Raw genomic sequence first — 25,015 nt, 5'->3', positions numbered from 1 at the left:
TGTGGATTTAAGAGATTTCACTATGACACAAAGAGAAGACAAGGAAACCAGTTCAAACTGGTCAAGCACAGCTGAAAGAGCTGGGGCGACATGCAAATCCTTCAGCGTGACAGACAAATTCAGATGGGACACCTCATTGCTAAATTAGTGGGTTCCACCCTTTATCAGCGTCCCCGATACAATTATCAGCAACACTGATAGAAATCCTGATAGCTGTATCCGATATCCCCATCTTTATTTCTGTCCTTTTAGATGAAGCGGTGGATCAAAGTGATGAATCTCCAGACTTTTACATCAACATCTGTCAACCTCTGAACCCCATCCCCGGCGTCACCTGCCCGCCCGGAGCTGCTGTCTGTATGGTTCCTGATAAGGGACAGCCTGTGGTGAGAGACACTGACATTTATGAGATTACACTGACTGTCAGTTTAGGTTGGCATCTTTACAATTGTTTAGGAAAGTAAAATATAAACCTTTCAAGACGTTAGGTGATACCTGACATAACAACGATCACCAGTCTAGACGCTGAGCACGATAATAAATGATGAATAAATTAATCAAAGCGGCAATATTCTGCATATTGGTATAAAATCCTCATCGGTAATGGACCTCATGGACAAAGTTGCCTATTTTTAGCTGAGGTTTGAAGATGGAGAGAGAATCAGCCTCTTATTTGAGAGACCTTGATTGCCATGGCAACCATGTGGCAGGTGAATGACGTGAAGAGGAGAGAAGCCAATGATCCCAGTGTTTGGACAGGTGTGTAGACAGAGCTGTGACAGAAATGAGAGAGGTACGTTATGGGCTGTCTTAGCAGCAGTTTGGAAAAGGCTCTGGACATAACGTGAGCTGATACTTGGACTTTATGGAGGAGTATTAAAGGAGGCCAGCATGAAGTGATGCTTGTGATCTTGGTTCTTTAAGGTTCTTTAAGTATGTAATGTTACCTTTAACAAGAGTCAATTTGCCGACTGCCAGGAAACCAGAATATTATCATTATTTATATCATTCATGTTATACATTTAATTGATACCACCACATATTTATATACTTACCCTTTGGAGATTTATTGACTTTTATTGAATTCATTTGGATTTAGTTTTCAAAAAGCAGAAATAAGTAGAAGGTGGAAAAGTTGAATTGATGTTGGTCAACAGGTGGATCTTGATGTCTCCGTAGCAATCTAATTGAATGTAGTCTTCCATCCTTTGGGCGTAGAACTATGAAATGCAACTTTTGGCAAACGTTTTTTATCCAAAGCAGCTTAAAAGTAAGGAACATGGGCGATGTATATTATATCATGGTGCTCATGACACTTTTTTATATAAAGAGGTGAATTTAGGGATCAAACCGACAACCTTCCAGTCTCAAGATGATCGCTTACCAGATCCCCTAAGTCTTGAGCTGCAGCAAGCATGAATGAATATTGGTGAAAAAGGCAGATCTTTATGAAACACGCCACCGGCTGTAATCTGAAACTGCTCAGCTGAATAAAGCTCAGAGCGACCTGAAGGTTATGATCTGAAACAAGAGAGAAGGGTGACGGCAGGTCTCAGGGAAGTCAGTCTGTCAAGGATATTACGCAAGATGATGTGAAAGGGAGTATTTAATACCTCTGACATCCTCTGACTTTAGATATCCTAAACATGACTTGTGGGAGATGTTGAAATATGTATATTTTTAATATTTATATTTTATAAAAAAAAAACCACACATGCATAACTATTTACAGCTCCCCCCACCTCTGACAATTGAGCAGGTTAATGTTGCTAAAACTAAATTAAAACTGGAGGCAACTCACTGGGACACAAGCGTTTAAAACAAGATATTAGAAGATGCATTATATTTCTTCTCTTTCTGAAGACAATTGTAGGTTCAATGTCTTCTTTCATCCTTTGCTCTATGTAATTTTCTTTCATTGTGTCCCTTGTAGGATATTGGACGGACGACCACCGGACCAGAGCTCAATGAAGCCACATCTGAGGTGTCCGTGACCTACCACAGCTCCAGCCCATGTGCAGCTGACCCAAAACAGAACTACACCTCCACAATAATCTTCACCTGCCAGAGAGGACTGGAGCTGGTCAGTCGGCAGGGATCGTGACAGCGTGCTCACGTGTTATGCATCTCTGTATGTCATCTTTTCTTTCCACCGTTTTTTTAAAACAAATCTATTTCTTTGTGTGTGTTTGTTTGTTTTCTTTCTGCAGGGCTCTCCACAGATGCTGAGGCAGCAGGACTGTGTGTATTTGTTTGAGTGGGCGACCCCAATAGTCTGCCCAGATGTCACTCACACCAGCGGTTGTCAGCTGACCGACTCCCAGCTCCAGTTCACCTTTAACCTGGAGAGCCTCACTGGAGATGTCCAGGTCAGCGGGACTCGGTGTTCAGTCTGCTCGTGCAGATTGTCTTACACATGCTTTTGTGGTTGTGCTAGGTTTACCAGTGGTGGTAGTAGTAGTACCAGTAGAGGTAGTTTATTCGTCAGAGTATTGGTAGACTAAGGAATAAATTGTAATCCAATTGTTGAGGTCTTTTTTCCTTCTTCTCTGCGTCCCAGGTACCGGGGGCCTCTGGCCTGTATCACATGAACATATGCGGCTCGGTGGCAGAGTCGGCCTGCAAGCAGAGTGCGGTTTGCCTCGTGTCTGGTCTTGGTTCCGACAAGACGGCTTCATCATTTGGCTACAGCAAGGCCATGACAATGGACTTCAAGCATGAAGAGCTGGCAGTGTTGATGCAGTACGGTGGAGGAGATTCCTGCCCACCAGGTGCCTAAACTGCAGATTGTTAATGGTTACCTTTAACTTCTCACGATGCACCAAACAACTCGGGAGATTAACAAATCATAACTTTTAGTGTAGAAAGTAAGTGAAATGTACTTTATGCATCCTTGTGTTCTAGTGACCACTGAGGGTGACGTGTGCGTGTTCCCCTTCACTCTGCTCAACAAGTCCTACAACGAGTGCACAGACCATGAAATGACGGATGGTAGGAAGTGGTGTTCCACCACTCCCAACTATGACAAGGACCACAAGTGGGGGTTCTGCAGCCCAGGTGAGAGCATGTATTCTCTCACAGTAACTTTCCTGTGCCTTGAAAACCGGTTTTTAATATTTAGGATACAAATATCGACCAAAGCTGAGACTGCAAACCTATACACAGAACCGTGGCGCTACAAAAAGAAATGACTTGTTAAGGAATAAGCAGGGTAGAAAAAATGTTTTAGTAATAGGACTTTCATCTTGGTGGTAAAAATTACAAATGTACTATTATGGATTACAAAGTTTTAACACAACTGTCTGCACTGCCCCTCTAGAAATAAACCAAATGTACTGTAAGTCCAGTCAGTAGACCCTTTTGACTAGATTTATGGAATATTAGGCTCATTTTCTTTACCACATAGCATGTTGTCCCTAATTTTTCCATGGATTTGATTTCTGACCCCCTAGTAGTGAAAAAGATTCACTTGTGCAGGCGCGTTTCCACTAGTGGGAGTTCTGGGTAGATTTTTCAGCGCCGGGTGATTGCTGTGTCTCTATTACCAGGAACGACACTGCAAAATAGGCTTTTAGGAACCTTTCCAGGGTGTAAAAGGTTCCAGTAATAGGAGAGGTACTCGGGTTGGGCAATAGAAACCTCCTGGTGGGGCATCTCTGCTAATTGGGATTTCTAAATTCAGCACCTTCATGTGAACATAAATCATGTGACCACAACTCATTTGAGCCATTTGGACCAGAGACATTTTGCTCCGAGTACATGTGATGACGTTGGAGATGACAAAAAACAAGGATAGATGGAGCGGCGAATTGTTTCAGCTCTTGTTGGCATATTACTCTAATGTAGAGGTCCGGCAGGAAGTTTTCTTTTAACCTCAATTGCTATGACTGTGTTGTATGTTAAAAAACAAAAACACAAGTAGCAGCCATTGTTTGCATGTGTCTTCTTCTCTTTATTCCTGTGCTTCATTATTCTTTTTGTCGTTTCCTTGTATGCTGCTGGCCGTTTGCAAACAGCAAATAAAAGCGTATTACCTCCACCTCGTGGTTGGTGGCGCTACAGTGTGATGGAGATACGGCAGCTAAAGGGTCTGAGAAGACGGTCAGACCTGAACTCCTGCTTTTGAGAATCCGGTCACATGATTGACATTCTGTGATAGACATGCTGTAAACACGCCCCCTGGCTGTGATTGGAGGAGCTGCAGTGGGAGCGGTGGAAACTTGTAAACAAAGCTTCAAGTGGTGCAAAAAGGAGTGGATTTGCTTCTTTAATTACCTAGTTTATTTAATATAACCTAGTGGTAATAATAGATATGACAAAAATACACTTACCAACTGCAACCTCAATCGTATTCCCTGTCTCGTTCTTTTCATAGCAGACCCTTTTCTTTATTAAATAGTTTTATTACTTCTCAGGGTAAACTTGCACTTCTTGGTTATTGGTCCATTTGATATGTTAAAATATAAACTCCTGAATCAGAGTCTTCATATACAGTGAAAAACATGACTGTTTTGCTTCTTATTTTTCTTTGCTACTTCTGGTAAGAGGCTGAATAATGTACTACTCGTGCGAAAAAATCATGTCATGTGTAAAATTTAAAAAAAAAAAAAAAAAAAAAACACACACACAACAAGACAAAAAGTCTAAAGCCTGATTTGTTGCTGGATTTGTGTACATTAAAACAACAGAAGTGAAGTTCTTCCTTCGTTGCTCCCACTTAGTTCGCTTCATTGCACTGTTTTACCTTTTTCCATTGCTTCTCTGAAATCTGCCTTCTCTTTTCTCTTCCAGCTCGTGGCAAGCGTCAGTCCTCCATATTATTCACTTGTGACCACTCTGCGGGCCGCGGCTCCCCACAGCTGCTGTCGGAGACGGGAGGTTGTTCGGTCACCTTCCAGTGGGCCACCAGCGCTGTCTGTCCCCCCAAGAAGATGGAGTGCAAGCTGGTCAGCCAGCATCAGACGTTTGATCTCCGAGGCCTCTCATCCCTCACTGAGCCATGGAAGTTCACGGGTCTAGGATATTCGTAAGTCTGGTTTTAGTCATCTGACATTAGATTTATTTATAGATTCCTCTTTATTCTATGATTAAAAGTTCTGGGATTATTGTAGTGTGTAAAATGTGGTGTAAATCAATTATTTGACTAAATATGAAAATAGTTTAAAGAAGAAATAATTTAAATAGATATTCTGTTTTACTAAAAATTATGTATTTTATAAACACATATCACACAAATTGTAGCAATTATATTTCTGCTTCTTAAAAGAATGATATTTAACATGAATGTTTCATCTGCATCCAGAAGATTGACCTAAAAGAAAGCATGCAGTCATCATATGGGTGCAATAATCACAAATACCTCAGTCTTTTGTTACCCAAATCGACGTAAACGTGACGCCTTTGTCTGTTTTCACGGCCTCAGGTATTTCATCAACCTGTGTCAAGGGATCCACGGTGGGCTGCAAGGCTGTCCAGACGGAGCAACTGTGTGCCGGCGCTCCTCGACAGGACAGACCCAGACACTGGGCCGGGCTTACACTCAGAAAATGAACTACGCAGGTGGGCAGACATGTCAAATATATCTCTATGGCTGCTATTGGACAAAACATGAGTGGTATCCTAGTGTCAGCATTTGTATATATTTAACCATCATGATGCTGACAGCTTCTGCTTCTGTGTGAATTCTCTCTTTACTGCCACAACTAAGTTAAAAAAGTTCATAGTAAGTGTTTCAAAACACCTTTCCTCCTCTCCAGATGGAAAGATCAGTGTCAGCTATTCAGCAGGAGATGATGTCTGTGGTAATGGAGTAAAAGCCAGGACAGTGGTCAAACTTACCTGTGGTTCTACGGTTGGACACCCTTCACTCATCAGGTAAACATGGCCAAACACTTCACTTTTAGCCATCTTATTAGTTAATCACTAGCTGCCACGTAAGAGAGGGATCAAATTAACTTGACGGTAACCTCCCCCCACCAAGGTGAAGGTGATCACTGCTAAAAAGAAACCTCCCTGGAGAAATGCTGCACGGGTCAGAGCTGAAAAAAGTGTTGAAAAGCTGAATGCAGGTGGCAGAAAAACTAAATTACAGATTCATTAGGGCATTTATAAAAAGAGATTAAGCATATATAATACAGGGCGATCATATTTTTCTGATATCATTTGATTTGATTTGATATCATTGCCAAAAACAACAATAATGCATGCATTCTGTTCACTACTGTTGACAGGCTAACAAACCGCTCTGAGTCAGTGGAACCTGAACTTCTATCCAACCGTGCCTGCACTGAGTTTGCCTCTTGCTTTACTGACAACATTCAGAAAATCAGTCAGTCAGTGCTCCTATGCTAGATGCAGGATATGTGCCACCTCTGTGTTCAATGAGAGAAACCAAGACACACTTCTGTCCCGTCACTAATAAAATCCTGGATGACATCATACACCACCTGAACTCCACCACTTGCTGCTTTGGTACTCTGCCAACAGGCTTTTTTATAAGCGTTGCACATTGTATGTCCTCAGATCCTCTAGACATTGTAAATACGTCTCTGCGTTCAGGTATCTTTCCTCATGGGCTAAAAACAGCCGTCATTAAGCCACTTTTAAAAAAGAACAGTCTAGACAGATCACTTTTGAACAGCTATAGGCCCGTATCAAACCTCCCCTTTCTTAGTAAAATCATAGAAAAAGCTGTTTTTCAACAGCTGCACAACCTCCTAACACTAAAGGACTGTTTTGATGTCTTCCAGTCAGGTTTCCGATCACATCACAGCACTGAGAAAGCTCTGGTAAAGCTCCTTCATGACATCCACTTTAATACGGATAGTGGCAACATTTCAGTCTTGGTCTTACTGTATCTCAGTGCTGCATTCAAAACGGTTGACCATAATATATCTTGATAGAACGGTTAAAGAAGTGTGGGACTTTCTGGCACAGCACTGACCTGGTTGGAGTCCTATCTAAAAGACAGGGACTAGTTTGTGTCTTTAGATAACTGCAAATCGGAGCTAACAAAAAATAACATGTGGAGTTCCTCAAGGTTCAGTTCTGGGGCCTCTGTTGTTTCACATCTATATGCTCCAGCTTGCTCAAATATTTGAAAAAAAAAAAAAAAAAAAAAAAAGTGTTACCCTAACTATGCAGATGACACACAAATCTATATAAGCATCTCACCAGGAAACTATAATCCAACTCATACATCGCTCAAATGTTTCCCAGACAGCAAAATATGAGTGAATCAACGTTAAAATATTGAATCCACATTAAATTCTGACATTTAAATAATACAAAAAGTGGTCTCAACAAAAAGCATATGTTGATTCAACATTAATTAAATGTTGACATTAAAATTTGCCCACAAAACAACATTGATTTAATGACATATTTCAAACATTGGTTCATTGTCTCGAATTGGATGATTGTTTGATGGTTGACCCACCATCAATCATTGACATCAACCAAAAATTTAGTTTTTTGACCATAATTCAATATAATTGAACATCTTTTGCCACCTGGGTTGATCAAATTAAAGAGTGGATGTGCCACAATTTTCTTCAGTTGATTGATGACAAAACAGAAATACTAATGTTTGGAGCCAAGAAAGAAAGATTAGATGTCACCAGTCAGCTTCAAGCAGTAAAGCTACAAACAAATAGCCAAGCCAGAAATCTGGGAGTGGTTCTGGAATCAGATCTGAATTTTAACATCCACATTAAGACATGTAGTGAAGTCAGCCTGTTATCACCTAAACATATCGAGGATTAGAGGACTGATGTCTCAGCAGGACTTAGAAGAACTTGTCCATGCTTTTATCTTCAGTAGACTGTTTGGACTACTGTAATACTGTTCTCACGGGTCTCACTGAAACCTCAACATCAACATGTTGCAGTTATTCCAGAACGCTGCTGCCCGAGTCCTCACTGAGACCAACGCTGCGTCCAAAATTCCATACTTCCACCCTAATGAGTATGCTAAATGAGTATGCAAGATTTTTTAGTGCGTCCGAAACATTAGAACGTACTCAATAGTAGCTCTATCCATACTCATTCCGGAGAAATGTATTAGTGTGGATTGATGGACACTAGCCGAGCAGAAACTTCCCACAATGCAATGCAGCGGTGTTTGGTTGCTAAGTGATACGTATATGTCATAAGTATCATATTAAATATAATAATATTATTATATAATATTAATATTATAATATTCGTATATAATAATATTATATAATGTCATCTTGTTTGGGCCAGGATAAACGGAAAATAGCGGAGCAGTGCTTCTACTGCTGTGACACGTCACTTCCTCCCAACGGCAGGAAGTGACGTGTGCGCTCTTAATAGTACGTCTGAATTAATGCACACTACTGATATTTACTTAAAAGTGTGCCGAATTTAAGTATACTTTTTAGTATATACTGTTTAGTATGGCATTTTGGACACACCGCAAGAGTTCTTAAATCTTTACACTGGCTTCCTGTCTGTCACAGAATAGGTTTAAAAAACATCCTGTTGGTTTATAAATCTCTGAATGGTCTCGGGCCAAAACACATCTCTGATCTCCTGGTCTATTATGAACCAACCAGAACCCCTCAGGTCATCAGGGCCATGCCCACTTTCTGCACCCAGAGTTAGAACCCATTTAACCAGTTTTCAGTTTTTATGCTCCTCACCTGTGGAGCAAACTCCCAGAATGCATCAGGGTTGCTGGAACTCTGTTCCTTTAAGTCAAGGTTGAAAACCTTTTTACTGCTGCATTTCCGTAATCTACCACAATGCACTGCAACCTTTATTTTTTGCAACTGATCTGTTTTATTCTTTTAACTTATGTTTATCTGTGTTTAATTTCTGATTTTAAACTCTTACTTTTTAACGCAGTTTTTAAAATGTTTTTATCTAAGTCACTTTTGTCTTGAACATGAATTGTGCTTTACAAATAAACTTGACTCAACTTCATGTCAGATATATAGACATGACAAAACACAAATGTAAGACTACATTAAAGGGATTTTCAGATAGGAATTAAGGAAAACCAACTGAATAAAGCAGAAGTTCAAAATCTGCTCATTCTGGATTATTGGTTGACTATTGTATTTTATGTACCAAGTGTGTGACACGTGTGACGTGAAATGCACAACAAACCCCATTCTGCAAAAGCAATGATTCACTTTTTCATGCAGGATATTGGAGCGTCTGTTAATAACAGATCTAAATGTTTTTCTTAAGGTTAAAATTTCCTTTTGAAGGCGCCATTTGAGATGAATTGCAAAACACTTAATGATATTCAGAGTCATGACTCAATTTCAGTATAACATGTAAAGGCTTTATTTATGATGTTTGTTAAAATGTTTATTTCCTTTGCAAAATACAACACGATTGTTTAGCTAAGGCCTATGTTTTTTCCACATTTACTGTCAATGTAGTTTGTTTTTATATTCTCTTAGTTGGTCAGATTTCTACTTAAAGGACTATGAAATATCCAAACTATTCAGCCACCATCAGTTTCTCATCTCTGTCTTTGTAAGCAGCATCAATACGGACTCGTGCGAGTTTGTGATTGGCTGGGAGACTCGCTCGGCTTGTGCAATTAAGCAGCGCGAGGTGGAGATGGTGAATGGTACAATACAAATTCCTGAGAGTGGAGCCAGCCTGAGTCTGGGAGCGCTTTATTTCAGGTACAACTACACACTTCTGTGTCCCAGTGGGGCTTTCAATGTACTTAATCAAGACACTAACAGTAATATGGTCAAAATTGATTCTACTTATTCTTGAAATACTGTTTCCTTTCAGTCCTCATCAAGCATCTGGAGACATTCGGCCCAACGGCGACCGCTACATCTACCATATTCAGTTGTCTGGCATCACCGACGACTCCCTCATCAACTGTTTCGGTGCCAACATCTGCCAGGTTAAGCTGAATGGAGACTACAGACGCAAGATTGGCTTCTCCAGCAAAGCCAAGTACTACATTAAAGGTAATTCAGTCACCTGGGGCTTTTCAGAGGCACACCTGAATAAACAGTGCAGCGCATGTACTGTATGTAATGTGTCTTAGGAGGAGTATAGTTTCCGGTATTCATATATGCGACTGTAAAATCATCAAACGTTATGACTCCACCTATGCCGTCCGTGCTTTCCCATCAGGAGGAAACCTGGATGTGATGGTGCCCTCTGAGTCAGCGTGCGGGCGAGAGAGGAGCAAAATGGCCTCATCCACCATTATGTTCCACTGCAACCCGTCGGCAGGTGTGGGCATCCCAGAGTTCATGCTGGAGACGGATGAATGCCAGTACCTGTTTGTGTGGCACACGGATGCTGTTTGCGGTCTGACGTGAGTAAACACTTTCAAACTTCTAAGTGCTCTCCATAAAACCCCTTTGATATAGTTTCTGTCCTCCAGAAGGGAAAAGGAAGTAAGTTTTGACTGCTTTACAGAACTATTGAAAGAGAGACGCAGGATGACGGCAGCGCTGTCCCAGCTGCACGACGGAGCCAGGTGGTGGGGGTGGTGTTGAGCTTCCTGTTACTGGGTCTCACAGTCTGCCTACTCGGGCTCCTACTCTACAAGCGAGAGAGAAGGTCAGATCACAACCATAATGGCTTGGTTATCTATAGTTGGTGGATTTTTACGAATGCTTCCTTTTCGTGTTTTGATGTATATTTCACGTCTGTTTCCAGGGAGCTGGTGATGCAGAAGGTTGCAAGTTGTTGTAGAAGAGGAAACCAAGTTTCCTATAAATATTCAAAGGTTGGTTGACCGCCACATCAAGTGAAATCCTTTGATTATTCATTAACAAGAGTACACCTGCTAGCTTTTTTTTTTTTCCCTTGAAGGAAAAAAAACATAGAAGATTAGAAGTGCACTAAAGGTTTGGTTTAAAATAGTGCCTCTCATTTAGTGAATGTCCTTGAATCTATAATTGCTATTATTTCAAACGTGGTCTGTGAGTTTTACTGGTCTGCAATTTTTTAGTGCCATAATTGGCATAAATGGCATTATTTATATTATTCCATAATTAGGGTTTTATTAGTAAACACTCTTTATAGTCATTTGATATGAAGTACATTTAAAAAGGTTCAGAGACGGCACAAAAGATGTGCACAAAGATGAAAATGAGGCTTTTAAGCTGAGTTAAGTGAGCATTTCAAACATGTCAGGACTGCTGGCCATGGTGACTGCTCTGAAAGAGTTTAGCCAGATTTAAATCTGCTCATGTTCTTGGTCTTTACATGTGCAGTTGTGGCAGGTTTTGATCACAACACTTGCAGAAAAGAGCATAGGAATGTCATGAAAGGAATCTAAAATGAACCCTGAGCTGAGCCTTTAGATCAACTATATCTGGTGGTGCCCTGGAATCCTCCAGTGACTTCTCACAGGGCATTTAATGCAGACACAAGATTCATTTAGATGTTTCTGGCATTCAATCTGCAGGTCAACACCGATGAAGAGGGAGGTGAAGATGAGATGGAGTGGTTGATGGAGGAGCTGGAAGCCCCTCCCTCATCGTTCACTTCATCCACGCAGAGCAGTAAGAGTAATCATAGCAACGGCCACATCAGGACCAAGCCGGTGAACACCGGCGGTCTGCACTCATTCTCGCTGGACGAGCAGGACGATGACAGTGAGGACGAGGTGCTGAGCATCCCGGGGGTACGAGTCGGCAAATCCTCCCGGCTCTCCAGAAACTCTGCAGCTCATCGCAGCGCCTTCCTGCAGGTGAGCGTCAGTCTTGGATTAGTCTGTGTATTAGTGCCCCGGCTCGCCTCCAAAACCTCACACACGCTCTTAATTTCAGGAGGAGAGTGACGAGGACCTGGTCGGCCTTCTCGATGAGTCAAACAGGAAGAGGAAGAGCAGCAAACCTCCCTTGTCAGACAACAACCACAGTAAGCACAAGGGAGTGGATGGGAAACAGGACGAGGATGACAGTGACGAGGACCTTCTCAGGGTCTGAGCTCCCTTCCTCCCTGCTCCCAGTCTGAACTCCTCTCAGTGAAAATCTCCACGATGGCAACAGAACACCAACCACCTTTTGGAAGCAGAAACCTTTCTCTCTCTCTCTCTCTGCGGGGATATATTTTGTTTGGCTGCACCTTTACTCGGCCTACTTGAACTTTTTTGTTTACCATCTGGAAACTGCAGATGTTGGTTTGTATATATTGAAAGTTATTATTCAAACTAGCCCTCCAGGCCATTTTGATCTGCATCATTTCCCCCCTTGTGTTTTATTTTCATAATTCAACAGAACTTTCTTCACTGTAGCAACATTAGTCTCGACACATGTATCCGACAAAGACACGTGTGGACCGTTTCAAACTTCACCTGACACTGGAAGTGTCTTCCTCAACGTGAAGGTTCTGCAAGGATGCAAATGAAATATCTTTATTTTAAGTTCCTTTTAAATGAAGTCGTGCTGTTGTTTGAGCACTTGGATCACCTGGATGTGGAGTCTTGGTCTTATATTGGAAAACTAATGAAATTTGCAGCTGAGTCGCTCAGTAGTGAAACACTGAAGCAGAATGTGGACGACGGGCGGCTGGGTTACGTTAGGATGTAGGCGGGGGAGGTGTCAGCTGGTGGTGTTTGTGAAGGGACTGAAGATATCCGGCTCTCTTTTCTTGCTGTTTACTGTTGCTTCTGGAGGAGTTTTTTCCCCCCTCTTTCTTTTTTCTTGAAAAGAAAGTATGATGCCTTCCTGATGATGAATAACATTTTCATCAATGAATTATGTCTTGCGACAGATTTACTTTTGTCTAGTTTTGATCAGACATTGTACATATATGCTGGTGTTCTATGATAAAGGTATGTTGTCTGTCAATTGTCATTTCCAGCGGATTGAGCACACATTTGTTTTTATTTTATTTAAATGGTTGTCCGAGCGTTTTCTTTTGTGTTTGTTTGTTTGTTGGTTTATCAATGTTTCTCAGTTGTGTGCAAAAAATGGATGTGTCCTAAATGTGAATGAATGTTCAGCTGAAGGGAAACTGCAGATGTTGATCTGGATTTTGTTTGTTTAAAGTCCTCTTTGCTAAAGCCATATTACTACGGCCGCTACTGGCACTGATGGGTAGACGTCGGGATCACGTTCCTCCTCTCCTCCATCAGAGGCTCAGTTGTGGTGTGCAGGTCTTTGATTGTTGATTTTTCTGGAATGAAAATGAGATTTAACTCTGAAAAGCCAATATTTGTTGTGCCGAAACTCACCCTGTTCAGCCAATTTGCAAGTGATTGAAAGAAAGAAAGAAAGAAAGAAGTGAAGAATAAATGCTTCGTGTTAACTGACATTTAACATAGTTTTTAGCTCAGTATTGACAGCAGTGTTTTGGTGATAATGGACATGAAAACAACCACACTTCAGTGTTCACAGAAGTTGTTATAAGCCCACATGGTATTTTGGAAAGGCTTCACTCCAGCTTGTCCTCGTTCAGTTTTTTTTTTTTTTTTTTTTTTATTTATTTTTTGGTCTCAACTTGAAATGTTGATGGGTGAATTGAATGAAGAATGAAATAATTGACAGTTGTACAGCTGAAGAAGAACGTGTTATCCTAACAGGAAACAAAAGAAGGACAAAATGTTTTGCCTTCAACGGATTTGGCTCCTGACAAATTGATCAGCTCTTCAAAATGTTTTATTTATTTTTTTAATTGCAGCTAAACAATGAAACTGGCTGAAATTATTTACTTGCTAAGCTTTATTTTCTTAATCCTTTTTTTATATTGCTGATGGGCATAAAGATGAGTGGATACATGTGCAGGTGATCAGCTGAAGGGAAGTGAACTGAAGGTCATGGCAGCCGTCGTTAGCTCTGTGTCCTCATCACGCCAACAAATACTACCCAGATGTTCCCAGTTTGAGCTTCACCTCGACGCTCCTCAAGACAGGTGTTCTCTCAACTGGTCAGGTAAACTGAAAGGTGGTTCACGATCCAGAGAGCGAATAAATCACTCCTAAAAGACTAAAACAAGTTGAATGTAATCCTCAAGAGCAGCTTGATCCAGACCGAGACAATAATACAAGTAATGAATGCCAGACCGGGTACTTTGCATTACGGGTGCAGACTGACTGTATAAACTCACTATTCTTCTCAGCGTTCAGTCTACATAACCTAAAGTTATTGACAAAAAACGTGTTTCTATTGCATTTCCTTTTTCAGGGTATTTTATGAAGCTTTGACCAAAACTCCCCAAGAAAGTTTTTTTTTTTTTTTTTTTTTTTTTTTTATGCCCAAGATGCTAACAAAAGAATTATCAGGAAAAACAAAAGACATTTACATGGGAGGTATTTTGCAAAGACGAGTTTGGCTTCTTGCATTTAAGTTCAGAACAATAAACTGTTCTCATGTTCTGACATGAAACAACATCGTAGAGGAACTAACATTTGACAGAACCAGAACGTACCGCATACAATCCAAGGACTCCAAAGATCAATGAAATAACTGAATCCATATCCACAGGCAAAGTATGATTGTAAACCAAGCTTGTATTAAAATAACCTGGAGTGTGTCGGCAGTTGTGATTGACTTGATAAAGTTTTATTGTCATGCATGTGGAGCATTTGAGGATGAACGCCGGATATCTTGATTAAAGCTCGGCACCACATTTCTGACACCATTAGAACTTTCTAACCGATCTGCTCTGAGGAGATGTTGTAGCACTCCGTCACAGTCAGTTTATGCTTTATGTAGCCCCGAGGTTTGTGTGGTTCTTCTGCATGGTACGGCACTGAGGCGTCTCTTTCTGAGATATCCCCAGATTTTCTTGTGCTTTTTTTTTTCTTTTTTTTCTTGAGATAAATATGAAGACAGAATTGAACAATGAAGGCCGGGGGAAGCACAAAAAACCTGTGATGATTCAGTACTATGGTGATCATTATCATGTTTAAGTTGGTGTCGGTTATGTTATCTGAGACTTTTGAAGCTCTCTGCCTGTTTGCTATTTAAAAGAAATTTGATGTGAAAACTAATGCATTATTTGAATAAATGAGATCTGCTGTTTATTGGTGCTGTGGTTCAATTGCACGCTCCGTGACAGATGAGGTGAAAAGAAACGTGTGTGTGTGTGTGTGTGTATATATATATATATATATATATATATATATATATATATATATATATATATACCGGTGTGTGTGTGTGTGTATATGTATATGTATGTGTGTGTATATATATATATATATATATATATATATATATATATATATATATATATTAGGGGTGTGCAAACAAGGGTACCTCACGATTCGATTTCGATTATTGGAGCTTCGATTCTTCAATTATAACGATTTTCGATTCGATTATTGGTGCCACGATTCTTCGATTATTGTGATTTTTAATGCTTTTTTCCATAAAAGATTGATTTTGTCTTCATCTGTGGCTACATTTGTAAATAAATAGCCAATAAATTAAATCAGTTCCTCTAACAACACTCATTAAGTAAATAACAAGGTTTTTTGAACTTTTGACATGTATTTTTCAAAGACACAAAATAATTTATTTTATGACTATGTAAACATTTGCTCTTTGACTTACTTAACTTTGACCAGGGAAATGAGTTCATTAATTCAAGTAAACAAGATATGTACTTCCATCAAATTTATTTAGTGTAAACATATCTGCCATATTTCAAGTGAACAATAAGAAATGTGCATTCTTGAAAATGAAATGATTCAGCAGCTTATTCAGTCTGGAATCTGGATAGGATAACTTACATTTTTTTATTTTTTTATTAATCGATTCCAAATCGTCACGTGACGCATCGCGATGCATCGACACATCGATGAATTGCACCCACCTCTAATATATATATATATATATATATTCATTCTCCCTGCTTAGAGTGCGATGCAGTCTTGAGAATCTGAGTTTCCCTAACTTTTCTTGCTATTCTAACTGAATTCTCTGGACATGTATTTCGTAGCGAGCCAAACGCCTACAAGAGCAGATGCACTTATGTTAATGAGCTTCTCAGCATTTCAGGCGTTCTGCCAAATTCTTGAAGTTGGTCTGACGTTTGTAAGCATGACTGCAAACGTCTTGTCATGCTCCACTGCACAGTCTCTGAAGATGCAACGTGTTCCTTTTTGGACCTTTGGTCCAGGCTGTCCTGTTATAAGCCCAGTGTACAGAGATTTGAATGGTCACTCTTCAGAGCCGGGCTCAGCATACAAATTACTCTCTGGGAGAGGCGCTCGTACCAGTTCCGTGCAGACAAATACATCTCATCAACCATGACCACTTTTGACGATATCTTGGAGGAAGCTGGGAAATTTGGCCGCAGCCAGAAGCGAATCTTTGCCCTGCTCTGCATGGTGTCCATGCCCTGGGCCGGCGTGTACGTTGGCATCGTCTTCCAGGGTTTCACCCCGGATCACTGGTGCCGGGACTCTGCCGTGGTGGACAGGAGACAGGCCTGCGGCTGGAGCCAGGCGGACAGCCGGCGGCTGACGCTGCCCGTCATCAACAGCTCTGGAGTCCTGCAGCAGAGCAGCTGCGAGCAGTACGAGGTCAACTGGAACGACACGGAGCTCACCTGTGACACACAGCAGCTGGATCTGAGCCACACGCCAACTACTGGCTGCAAAGAAGGCTGGGAGTATGACTATGAGGGGAGACAGTCCTTTGTCACTGAGGTAACAAGATGTGGCAGCAGAATGACACAAATATACACATTTTAGTTAAATAAAATAGTTTTTGAGTAAAAAAGCATCAGCTCTACAAAATGTTCTATGAATTATTGCAGATAACAGTACAAGAGAAAATAAACAAAAGTTATCAAAGATGATAGATAGATAGATAGATAGAACTTTATTCATCCCCGAAGGGAAATTCAACTGTCCAGCAGCTCATCAAAACATTAAATCAACCACACTTCCACTCAGACAATAAAAGCACATTAATTAATATTAAAATAAACATGAAATATAAGGTTTTAAAAATATCATGTAAAGTGCAAACTAAAAATAGTCCATTTGTGGCAGAGGTGAGTGTGTGAATTATGCATGTAATTCAGATTTTTCTAAATTCTTGTAATCCAAATTTAAAAAAAGAGACTACATCAGGATAAAAACTTGAGTTGTTTCCTTTTCCGTCCCAGTTTGACCTGGTGTGTGCAGATGGATGGTGGGTGGACATGTATCAAGCCACTCTGAACGTGGGCTTCTTGGTCGGGAGCATTGCCATTGGCTACTTGGCAGACAGGTAAGGCTGTGATTGACGGATTATGGTTACAGAATGATGGAATGATTCAAAAGACTTTGATTGTCCTTGAATGGTTTAATAACTGCTGGCATCTGTGCACCTTCAGGTTTGGCAGGAAGTTGAGTTTCCTCATGTCCAACTTGCTGAACGGGATTGCAGGTATCCTGGTGGCCGTGGCTCCAAACTACGTGTCCTTACTGGTGCTCAGGACCTTCTACGGTTTCGGAGTGAAAGGAGGATGGGTGGCAGGATACGTGCTGAGTAAGAACAATCAGTCCGTACATGTCTGAACCGTGGGATTAACACACCCAGCTATAGCTGAGTAGTGATAATAATGATGTTATTGGCCATAATGAAATCTTAGGCTTGTGTGACATGTTGCTGTACATTAAGATTCATGCATTTTCTTTCTATTCTCATACATTACGCCACGTCTTCTAATGATGAAATAGAATCGTTGAGATCATGAGCAAAACATTGACATGTCCTGTGTGTGGGTCATTTAGTAATCAGTCACTGGTTAAAGGAGCAATGTGTAATGTGAAGCCAAAAGTTGAATTCATACCCAACCAGAATGAGAGCAGTCGGTCTACAATCTGGTCAGAAACATGAAAACACACAGTCCCTCCTGGTGTCAAGTCAACTCCAAATGTTTTGCAATCATCATCAAAATTCTAGAATCAAATCCCAGAATCTGTAACCAAAAAATGAAAATCTCTAACCGAAAGTCCAATCATTTTGTCAGTTACTCTTCTTTTTTCACCACCACTTTTCCTTAAACCGTCTCCGTTTCAGAGCTGTCTTTCTCAGTTGTGCTTTTTTGTTTCGCGGTTGCAATCCTGGAAAGTGTCAAATCAGTGGGGACATAGTCGAGATGAATACAAGTGGCATAGTAACCATTTAAATATTCTCAGCTAAACAATACTCTGCAACGATTTACTTCCCAATTTAAAAGGAACGTTGCAAGTAGAACTTAGTTTCTTTGCTGTCCATGAGCTAGTGGGAGACGGCGCTGCCGATATTTACTCTGGTCTTGGTGCTGTTTTCATCTGCTCTTTTTCCGCTTCTGAACGAGGCTTTGTCCCCGTACCAGGTGGTTGTGGTGGTGGCAAAGTTTCAGCCACACCCTCGCTGTTTCTGTTTGCCTATCCTGAAAGGGTAACTTGGGGGCGGCGCCTTCATGAGTGACAACCGTAGACTGTATAAAACATGGACGAGGCCTCAGGTCACATGACTCATTGGTTTCTGAAGCCCCTATTTCTTTGTGCGGGACGCAGCCATGTTGCTTTGAACGCTGACAGAAACTCACCCCCCACCGTATGTCAGTCAACGTTAGCTTTCCTCCCAGGTCCTTCACCTAAACCCTGCGAAACATGTAACAAGTCTCTTTTTACCAGTCTGAATATAAGATCCCTGAATCGCCTGCCGTCTGTTCAAAATGCAGCTGCCAGTATCTTATCCAACTCCAAGAAGAGAGACCACATTACATTGAAATAACTACTTAATTATAAAAAATCTTCCCTGGCTTCCAGTCAGTTCTAGGGTGACATGTTAACATGCAAGATAGTTGGATGTTAACATGTCACCCTAGAGCAGGGGTATTCAACTAGATTCGGCCGGGGGCCACATCTGCAAAAGGACTGTATGGAGAGGGCCGCACAATTTGAAAATGTGGGGGTTTTCAAAATGTATTTTGCACTCAAAGACGAAGACTTATGTAAATATAATACATTTGTATTATACATTTGAATATATCTAGTTTACATATAAATTATGTATTAATTGTCTCCAGATTTAGTAATTGTGAATGTTAAATATAATATTCAGATAAAGAAATATTATTTTGAATGCAAGTTCATTTTGAAACCATGCATTGTGCAAACTTAATGAAATTGATATTGACCTACTTTTAATAAAACACGCCATAATGACAAAGCACCACTTTCCACCAAGATTTCCTTATTTGAATATTATATTAAGCATTAAGCACAACCATTTTAGTCCATAGTAGCCAGTTATAAAAATATGATTAAAAAAAAAAAAATATATATATATATATATATATATATATATATATATATATATATATTTTTTTTTTTTTTTTTCAACAAACACCCCCTTTTTTGAAATATGACCAGGGGCCACATAAAAGCTCCTGGCAGGCCGCATGTGGCCCGCGGGCCGCGGGCCGCCAATTGAATAGCCCTGCCCTAGATGGTCCTCACTTTTTTGTGACATGACTGCATTTATTTCTTCTCATTTTCTAATTTATTTGGGGATATTTTAATCTACAATCTTACACATTTTTTTCCTTTTTAAACAAAAAAAAAAAAAAAAGAATTACTGTAGCATTTCACATGAATTCCATTTCTTGTTTTTATTCAGTCACAGAGCTCGTGGGGGTTGAGTACAGACGTACAGTCGGCGTCCTCTACCAGATGTTCTTCAGTGTCGGCATTCTCCTCTTGCCTCTACTTTCCTATTATATCACCGACTGGCGCTGGCTGCAAGTGGCCATCACCGTCCCCTACATCATCTTCCTGTCCTACTACTGGTGAGAAACATCCTCCGTGTGAGGACGGTTGGGGATCCAGCCATTTTTATGTAAAATACTATATATATTTTTATAGAAATGTACCAACTTAAATTGAGCATAAGCAATAGCAAGAGTATGGAGAATTTTTAAATTTAGATAGTATTGTAATGTCCAGTCTGATTTTTTTTTTTTTTATTCCCAGGTTTATCCCTGAATCTCCACGATGGCTCCTTTCTCAGAACAAGAAAGAAGAAGCTGTGAAGATCACAGAGGCCATAGCCAAAGAAAACAAGATGACTCTGTCCAAAAATATTGAGGTAGCTGATGCCTCAGCACAAACACTCTGAGCTCCACAGCAGAAGTATGCTGCGTTTCCACTAGTCTGAGTTCTGGGTAGATTTTTTGGGGGGGCTGGATCTTTGGTGTTTGTCTCCATCACCAGGAGCAGCCCTGCAAAAGTGGCTTTCAGGAACCTTTCCAGGGTGAAAAATGTTCCTCCAGTAGAAAAGTACTCAGGCTGGCCAACAGGAACCTCCTGGCGGGAGTCTCTGCTAATTGGGATTTCTATGTTACGTTCATCACTTTCACGTGAACACAAATCATGTGACCACAACTTCTTCCATCTATCCATTTTCTATTCCCATTTTTATCCTGTGTAGGGATGATCACAATTTATTTGAACCTTTTGGACCAGAGACATTTTGCTCCGAGTACATTTGATGAAGTTGGAGATTACAAAAAACAAGGATAGAGGGGGCGGCGAATTGTTTCAGGCCTTGTTGGCATATTCCGCTAATGTAGAGGTCCGGTAGGGGGTTTTCTTTTAATATCAATCACTATGACTGCGGCGTATGTTTAAAAAAAACCCCCAAAACAAACAAAAACACAAGTAGCAGCCATTGTTCACATGTTTCTTCTTGGCTTTATTATTTTGCTGCATTCTTCCTTTTTTCATGTCCTTGTATGCTGCTGGCCATTTGCAAACAGCAAAAAATGTGTTTTTACTGCCAACCTGTGGTCGGTTGTGATATTTTCAGTCAAGATAAGATAAGATATTCCTCTATTCCTGTATTTGCAGTGTACAGCAGCAAAGGGCATAGTGCAAAACAAGAAGCAACAATAGGGTATATACAATAATAATAAAAATAAATAATAAAAAATACTGGTATATAAAATAACAGACGGATATTTATAGATGGATATTTACATAATTGCACATTGCAGTGAATGATATTGCACATTATATTCTAGTATATTTATTGTCAGGTTGTATGTGGTCTACTGTGAGCAGTGCTGGTTGTGTAGTCTCACAGCTGCAGGGAGGAAGGACCTTCTGTAGCTCCTTCACACACCTAGGGTGAAGGAGCCTGTCGCTGAAGGAGCTCTCCAGCGCTCTGAAGGTCCTTCATGGGGTGGGAGTCCTTCTCCATCATGGATGACAGCTTAGCCATCATCCTCCTCTCTCCCACCACCTGCACTGTGTCCAGAGAGCAGCCCACGACAGAGCCGGCCCTCTTGATGGTTTTGTCCAGCCTCCTTCTGTCTGCAGCTGTGATGTTGCTGCCCCAGCAGACCACTCCATAAAAAATGGCTGATGCCACCACAGTGTCATAAAATGTTTTCAGGAGTGTTTCCTGCACACCAAAAGCCCTCAGCCTCCTCAGCAGATAGAGTCTGCTCTGGCCTTTTTTATGGAGTGCAGAGGAATTAGTAGTCCAGTCCAGTTTATTGTTGAGGTGAACACCCAGGTACTTGTAAGATGTCACCAAAGGTTCTTGTGTGGGCTACAGTGTGATGGAAACAGGCTGAAGGGGCTGAGAAGACAGTAGTCCCTGTTAGAGGTTCCTGTCTGGCAGGTTTTCCCTGAAGGGCTGCTAGTGGAAACGCGTTTATAAAGACAAGTCACCAAGCTGCTCCTCCTCTTCTTATTCCACTAGAATTGTATCTACACTGGTGCTAGTATAAGTTTCTAATTGGTTCTGCAGACGTTAACGGATGATAATGCTGAATCCTGCACTGCCTCTTTCATGGACCTGATCAGAACTCCAAAGATGAGAAAACACACCTTTATTCTCAGCTACAACTGGTGAGTATTGTGATAAACTAGAAATAGAAAGTTCCTCATGACATCACCTCAATCAATTACCTAAATTAGAGGAAATTCAGGAATGAAAAGATAAGTTAGCATGCACAGCCACCAACAAAATAAAAGCCATGAGTGATGTTGTGTCTGCCTGCACCAGGTTCACCAGCGCCGTTGTCTACCAGGGTTTGATCATGCGGCTCGGTATTCTCGGGGGGAATGTCTACATTGACTTCCTTATCTCTGGTCTGGTGGAGTTCCCTGCGGCCTTCCTCATCCTCTTCACCATCGAGCGCATTGGCAGGCGGCTCCCTTTTGCCTCAGCCAACTTCGTAGCCGGGGCTTCCTGCTTCATCACTGCTTGCATTCCTGAAAGTGAGTTTCAGAGGACGAGAAGATACGACTAGAACGGATGTAATCAATTTACTATTTGCTAGTTTTCTACACTTTCATATTTTCTGTTTGATTGTTTCTTTGAATCTTCACAGGCATGTTCTGGTTTAAGACAGTGGTGGCCTGCATCGGACGGCTGGGAATCACCATGGCCTTTGAGATGGTGGTGTTTGTTAACACTGAGCTCTACCCCACATTTGTCAGGTACAATGCAGAAACTGTTCTCCCTCCTTAGTTGTTTTGTTCGTGTTCAGTAAATGTCTTTCTGCAGTGCCACTTGACGTGTAGATGGCAGCTTCTACTATGTCTTTAAACTCTGTTTTGGGTTCAAAATAAATGCAGGATATATTTTTTATTATACAAGATTCTTAAATTATGTTTAGGTAGAGACTTATTAAATCCAATTTCATTACATGTTGTATATGTTTTAAAAAAGGCTGTAAAAGTTCACAAACTATTGAACCAAATTCTTCTGTTGTATGGATCACACATTATTGATTAGTATACCTGTCAGCACGTAAACAGCCAGTCATAACAGCGTTTCCGTCCCGTGTAGGGTAGCTGTGCATCTAAATCCAACTCACCCTGCCTTTTTGTGTTCAGAAGCTCTTTCTGTGTTGTTTTTTCTTCTTTTTTTTAAACATTTTTCTTTTTTATATTTCTTTTTTATATTCTTAACAGAACAGAGCATTTTAAGTTTCACATCCTGCATAACAGGAGTTTTGAGCTTCAGAGTGCCCATTGTGGTTTTTGTTTGACGCTTTTGTTGGCTTTTTTTTAAGAAGGCCTATGCACTTTTTTTTCAATTGTTGACACAATTTTTATAAAATTTGGCTTTTTGTGTTACAAAAACTGGTTTGTAATGTTTTATATTCCCTGCTGGCCCAAAAAAAGGGGCAAATGTACTTAAATTTGAAACTAACATGTTGTTGCGTCTGCAGGAACCTGGGGGTGTCGGTTTGTTCCACCCTGTGTGACGTCGGAGGGATTGTGGCTCCCTTCCTTCTGTACAGGCTGGCCATTATCTGGCTGGAGCTGCCACTCATCATCTTCGGTGGGTTTTATATTGTGGGAAGTGACTCGTGTGAATTCATGTATAATAAATGAAAATACCAAGAGCAGAAGATGAAAATCTAATCTTGGTCAAATGAAGTAAATGGTGTGTGTGCCGTACAGGGTCCCTGGCGTTTGTGGCCGGTGGTCTGGTGCTGCTGCTGCCGGAGACCAGAGGAGTGCCCCTGCCCGACACCATCGATGACATCGAGTTCCCAGAAAGGTGAGCGTTCACCATCGAGAATTTCAAAGAAAAAAAGAACGCACTGGATGCAAATGTTGTAAATACCAGGGTCATGTTTTTTTTATAGTAATGTGGTTCACTTTGAATAATGGTTACTATTACTGAGCCATTTGCATATTTTTATTTTTTTGTCAAAATAAAAGGTTGACGTACAGTTTCCCTCCTATATTGAATAAAAAAATCACTTTTTTTCTTTGACAAATGGAGCAAAGAACCTCAGCATCCAATTATCAGTTAAAAAATTGACTCATAATTACTTTTGTGGTTTTTGCAGCTCTGTTAGACAAGTTTGTACTTGATGTTGATAATGTAACTCTTTCTATTTGCAGAGCAAAGGCGAAAGTTGATCTGAAAAACCAGCAGTTGACCAACCTGCTCCCCAACAGCAGCGACGTGACATCCAACAAGGACCCAGAAGTTGTTTAATCTCCTTTTATTGGGGAAAAAATATTTATTAATTTTCTTTTACATTGTTGACTTTGCATATTTCAGACATCTAATTCATGTTTGTTTCCAACTGTGTAGCAAACTATCAGTTTTCTATGTTTGACTAAGACTGTGTTGATATTAATCTGTTGCTTTTCCTGTCCTGGAGCGGTGTTGTTAAATTATTAAAGAGTTGCCTTTTAACACAACTGAAGCTCCAAGTGTTTCATCACACAGGTGAATGATACTAATGGGCCATTTAAAGTCTGTGCATTAAAGCGACACTATGTAACTTTTCCACCTTAATATCATATTTCCAGAGTCATTGTGATGGTACATCAACTTCCAACAGGTTTAATGAACCTCTGTCATGGTCTGAAGGGTCTGTATCACCTTCACTGGCACTATGTAACTTTGAGGTGCATGGTAGGAACCCTGCCACACTAAAAAACTACACATTTTTACGGCTTTGACTGCTTTACGGCATACGTCACTTCCCCCTCCTTCCCGATCCGTAGTCGAGACGAAAATGGGCGGGGCTTGGAGTGCAGAGCTCCGCAGGAGCTGGTAACCCGTTGCTGTGTTGTGGCTGCAGCAGCTCCACACAACAGACGTGGGGAAAAGATCGCTAATGGTTTAACTTTTCACCGCTTTCCTGCTCGGAGGCAGAACCACGGAGGCCAATTATCTGAGATAACAAATTAAAAGAGTAAAAGTTTCGTCGGCTCGGTTGGATCGTGGCTGTAACGAGTCCGACCAAACATAACGTTCCTCAGTAAACAAACAAACACGCACACAGACGGGCGTCGGATCAAAACACGGGTTTATTAAACCACAAACAAACACTCACAGACCGGGGTCGGATCATTCAAACGGGTTTTATTCCCCACTACTCCAGCTAAACGCAGTTGTTGGCCAGCTCTCTGCGGTGCGATTAATTTTGTTGAGGAAAAAATATTAACTATTTGATTTGTAGCTGCAGAGGAAAAAAATAATCTCACGAGGAAAACAAAAATATTGCTCACGCCTCGGAGCCTCTTCAAAGCAGTCAAAAAAAAAGAAAAGAAAAGTAAGAGTAATACAAAACATGTA

The 25,015-nt window shown here is 40.8% G+C and overlaps 2 protein-coding genes across 2 annotated transcripts in view; both read left to right on the top strand.

The window, feature by feature from the left end:
- The window catches only part of igf2r (insulin-like growth factor 2 receptor), a 53,550-nt gene extending 38,564 nt beyond the window's left edge, over positions 1-14,986 (top strand). The window contains exons 37-51 of the mRNA XM_061707475.1: positions 253-386; positions 1,934-2,083; positions 2,211-2,369; positions 2,561-2,771; positions 2,905-3,057; positions 4,792-5,026; positions 5,423-5,559; positions 5,757-5,874; positions 9,521-9,667; positions 9,783-9,967; positions 10,137-10,323; positions 10,428-10,571; positions 10,671-10,740; positions 11,425-11,709; positions 11,789-14,986. Of these exons, the coding sequence (XP_061563459.1) occupies positions 253-386; positions 1,934-2,083; positions 2,211-2,369; positions 2,561-2,771; positions 2,905-3,057; positions 4,792-5,026; positions 5,423-5,559; positions 5,757-5,874; positions 9,521-9,667; positions 9,783-9,967; positions 10,137-10,323; positions 10,428-10,571; positions 10,671-10,740; positions 11,425-11,709; positions 11,789-11,947 (2,474 nt within the window). The 3' untranslated portion in view covers positions 11,948-14,986. The remainder of the gene's footprint in view (positions 1-252; positions 387-1,933; positions 2,084-2,210; positions 2,370-2,560; positions 2,772-2,904; positions 3,058-4,791; positions 5,027-5,422; positions 5,560-5,756; positions 5,875-9,520; positions 9,668-9,782; positions 9,968-10,136; positions 10,324-10,427; positions 10,572-10,670; positions 10,741-11,424; positions 11,710-11,788) is intronic.
- Positions 14,987-16,150: 1,164 nt separating this feature from the next.
- On the top strand, positions 16,151-24,115 carry LOC133464653 (solute carrier family 22 member 2-like). The gene is made up of 11 exons (XM_061746761.1): positions 16,151-16,620; positions 17,085-17,188; positions 17,295-17,449; positions 19,574-19,742; positions 19,927-20,041; positions 21,710-21,810; positions 21,968-22,182; positions 22,296-22,404; positions 23,142-23,254; positions 23,377-23,476; positions 23,827-24,115. Exons 1-11 carry the CDS (start codon positions 16,219-16,221, stop codon positions 23,921-23,923), a joined length of 1,680 nt encoding a protein of 559 aa, XP_061602745.1. The 5' UTR covers positions 16,151-16,218; the 3' UTR covers positions 23,924-24,115.
- The last annotated feature ends 900 nt before the right edge of the window (positions 24,116-25,015 follow it).

Source organism: Cololabis saira, chromosome 18 (assembly GCF_033807715.1).
Source record: "Cololabis saira isolate AMF1-May2022 chromosome 18, fColSai1.1, whole genome shotgun sequence".
NCBI classification, from domain to species: domain Eukaryota; kingdom Metazoa; phylum Chordata; class Actinopteri; order Beloniformes; family Belonidae; genus Cololabis; species Cololabis saira.
The sequence above is the reverse complement of the archived record's forward strand: the minus strand, read 5'-3'. Positions and strand labels throughout refer to the sequence as shown.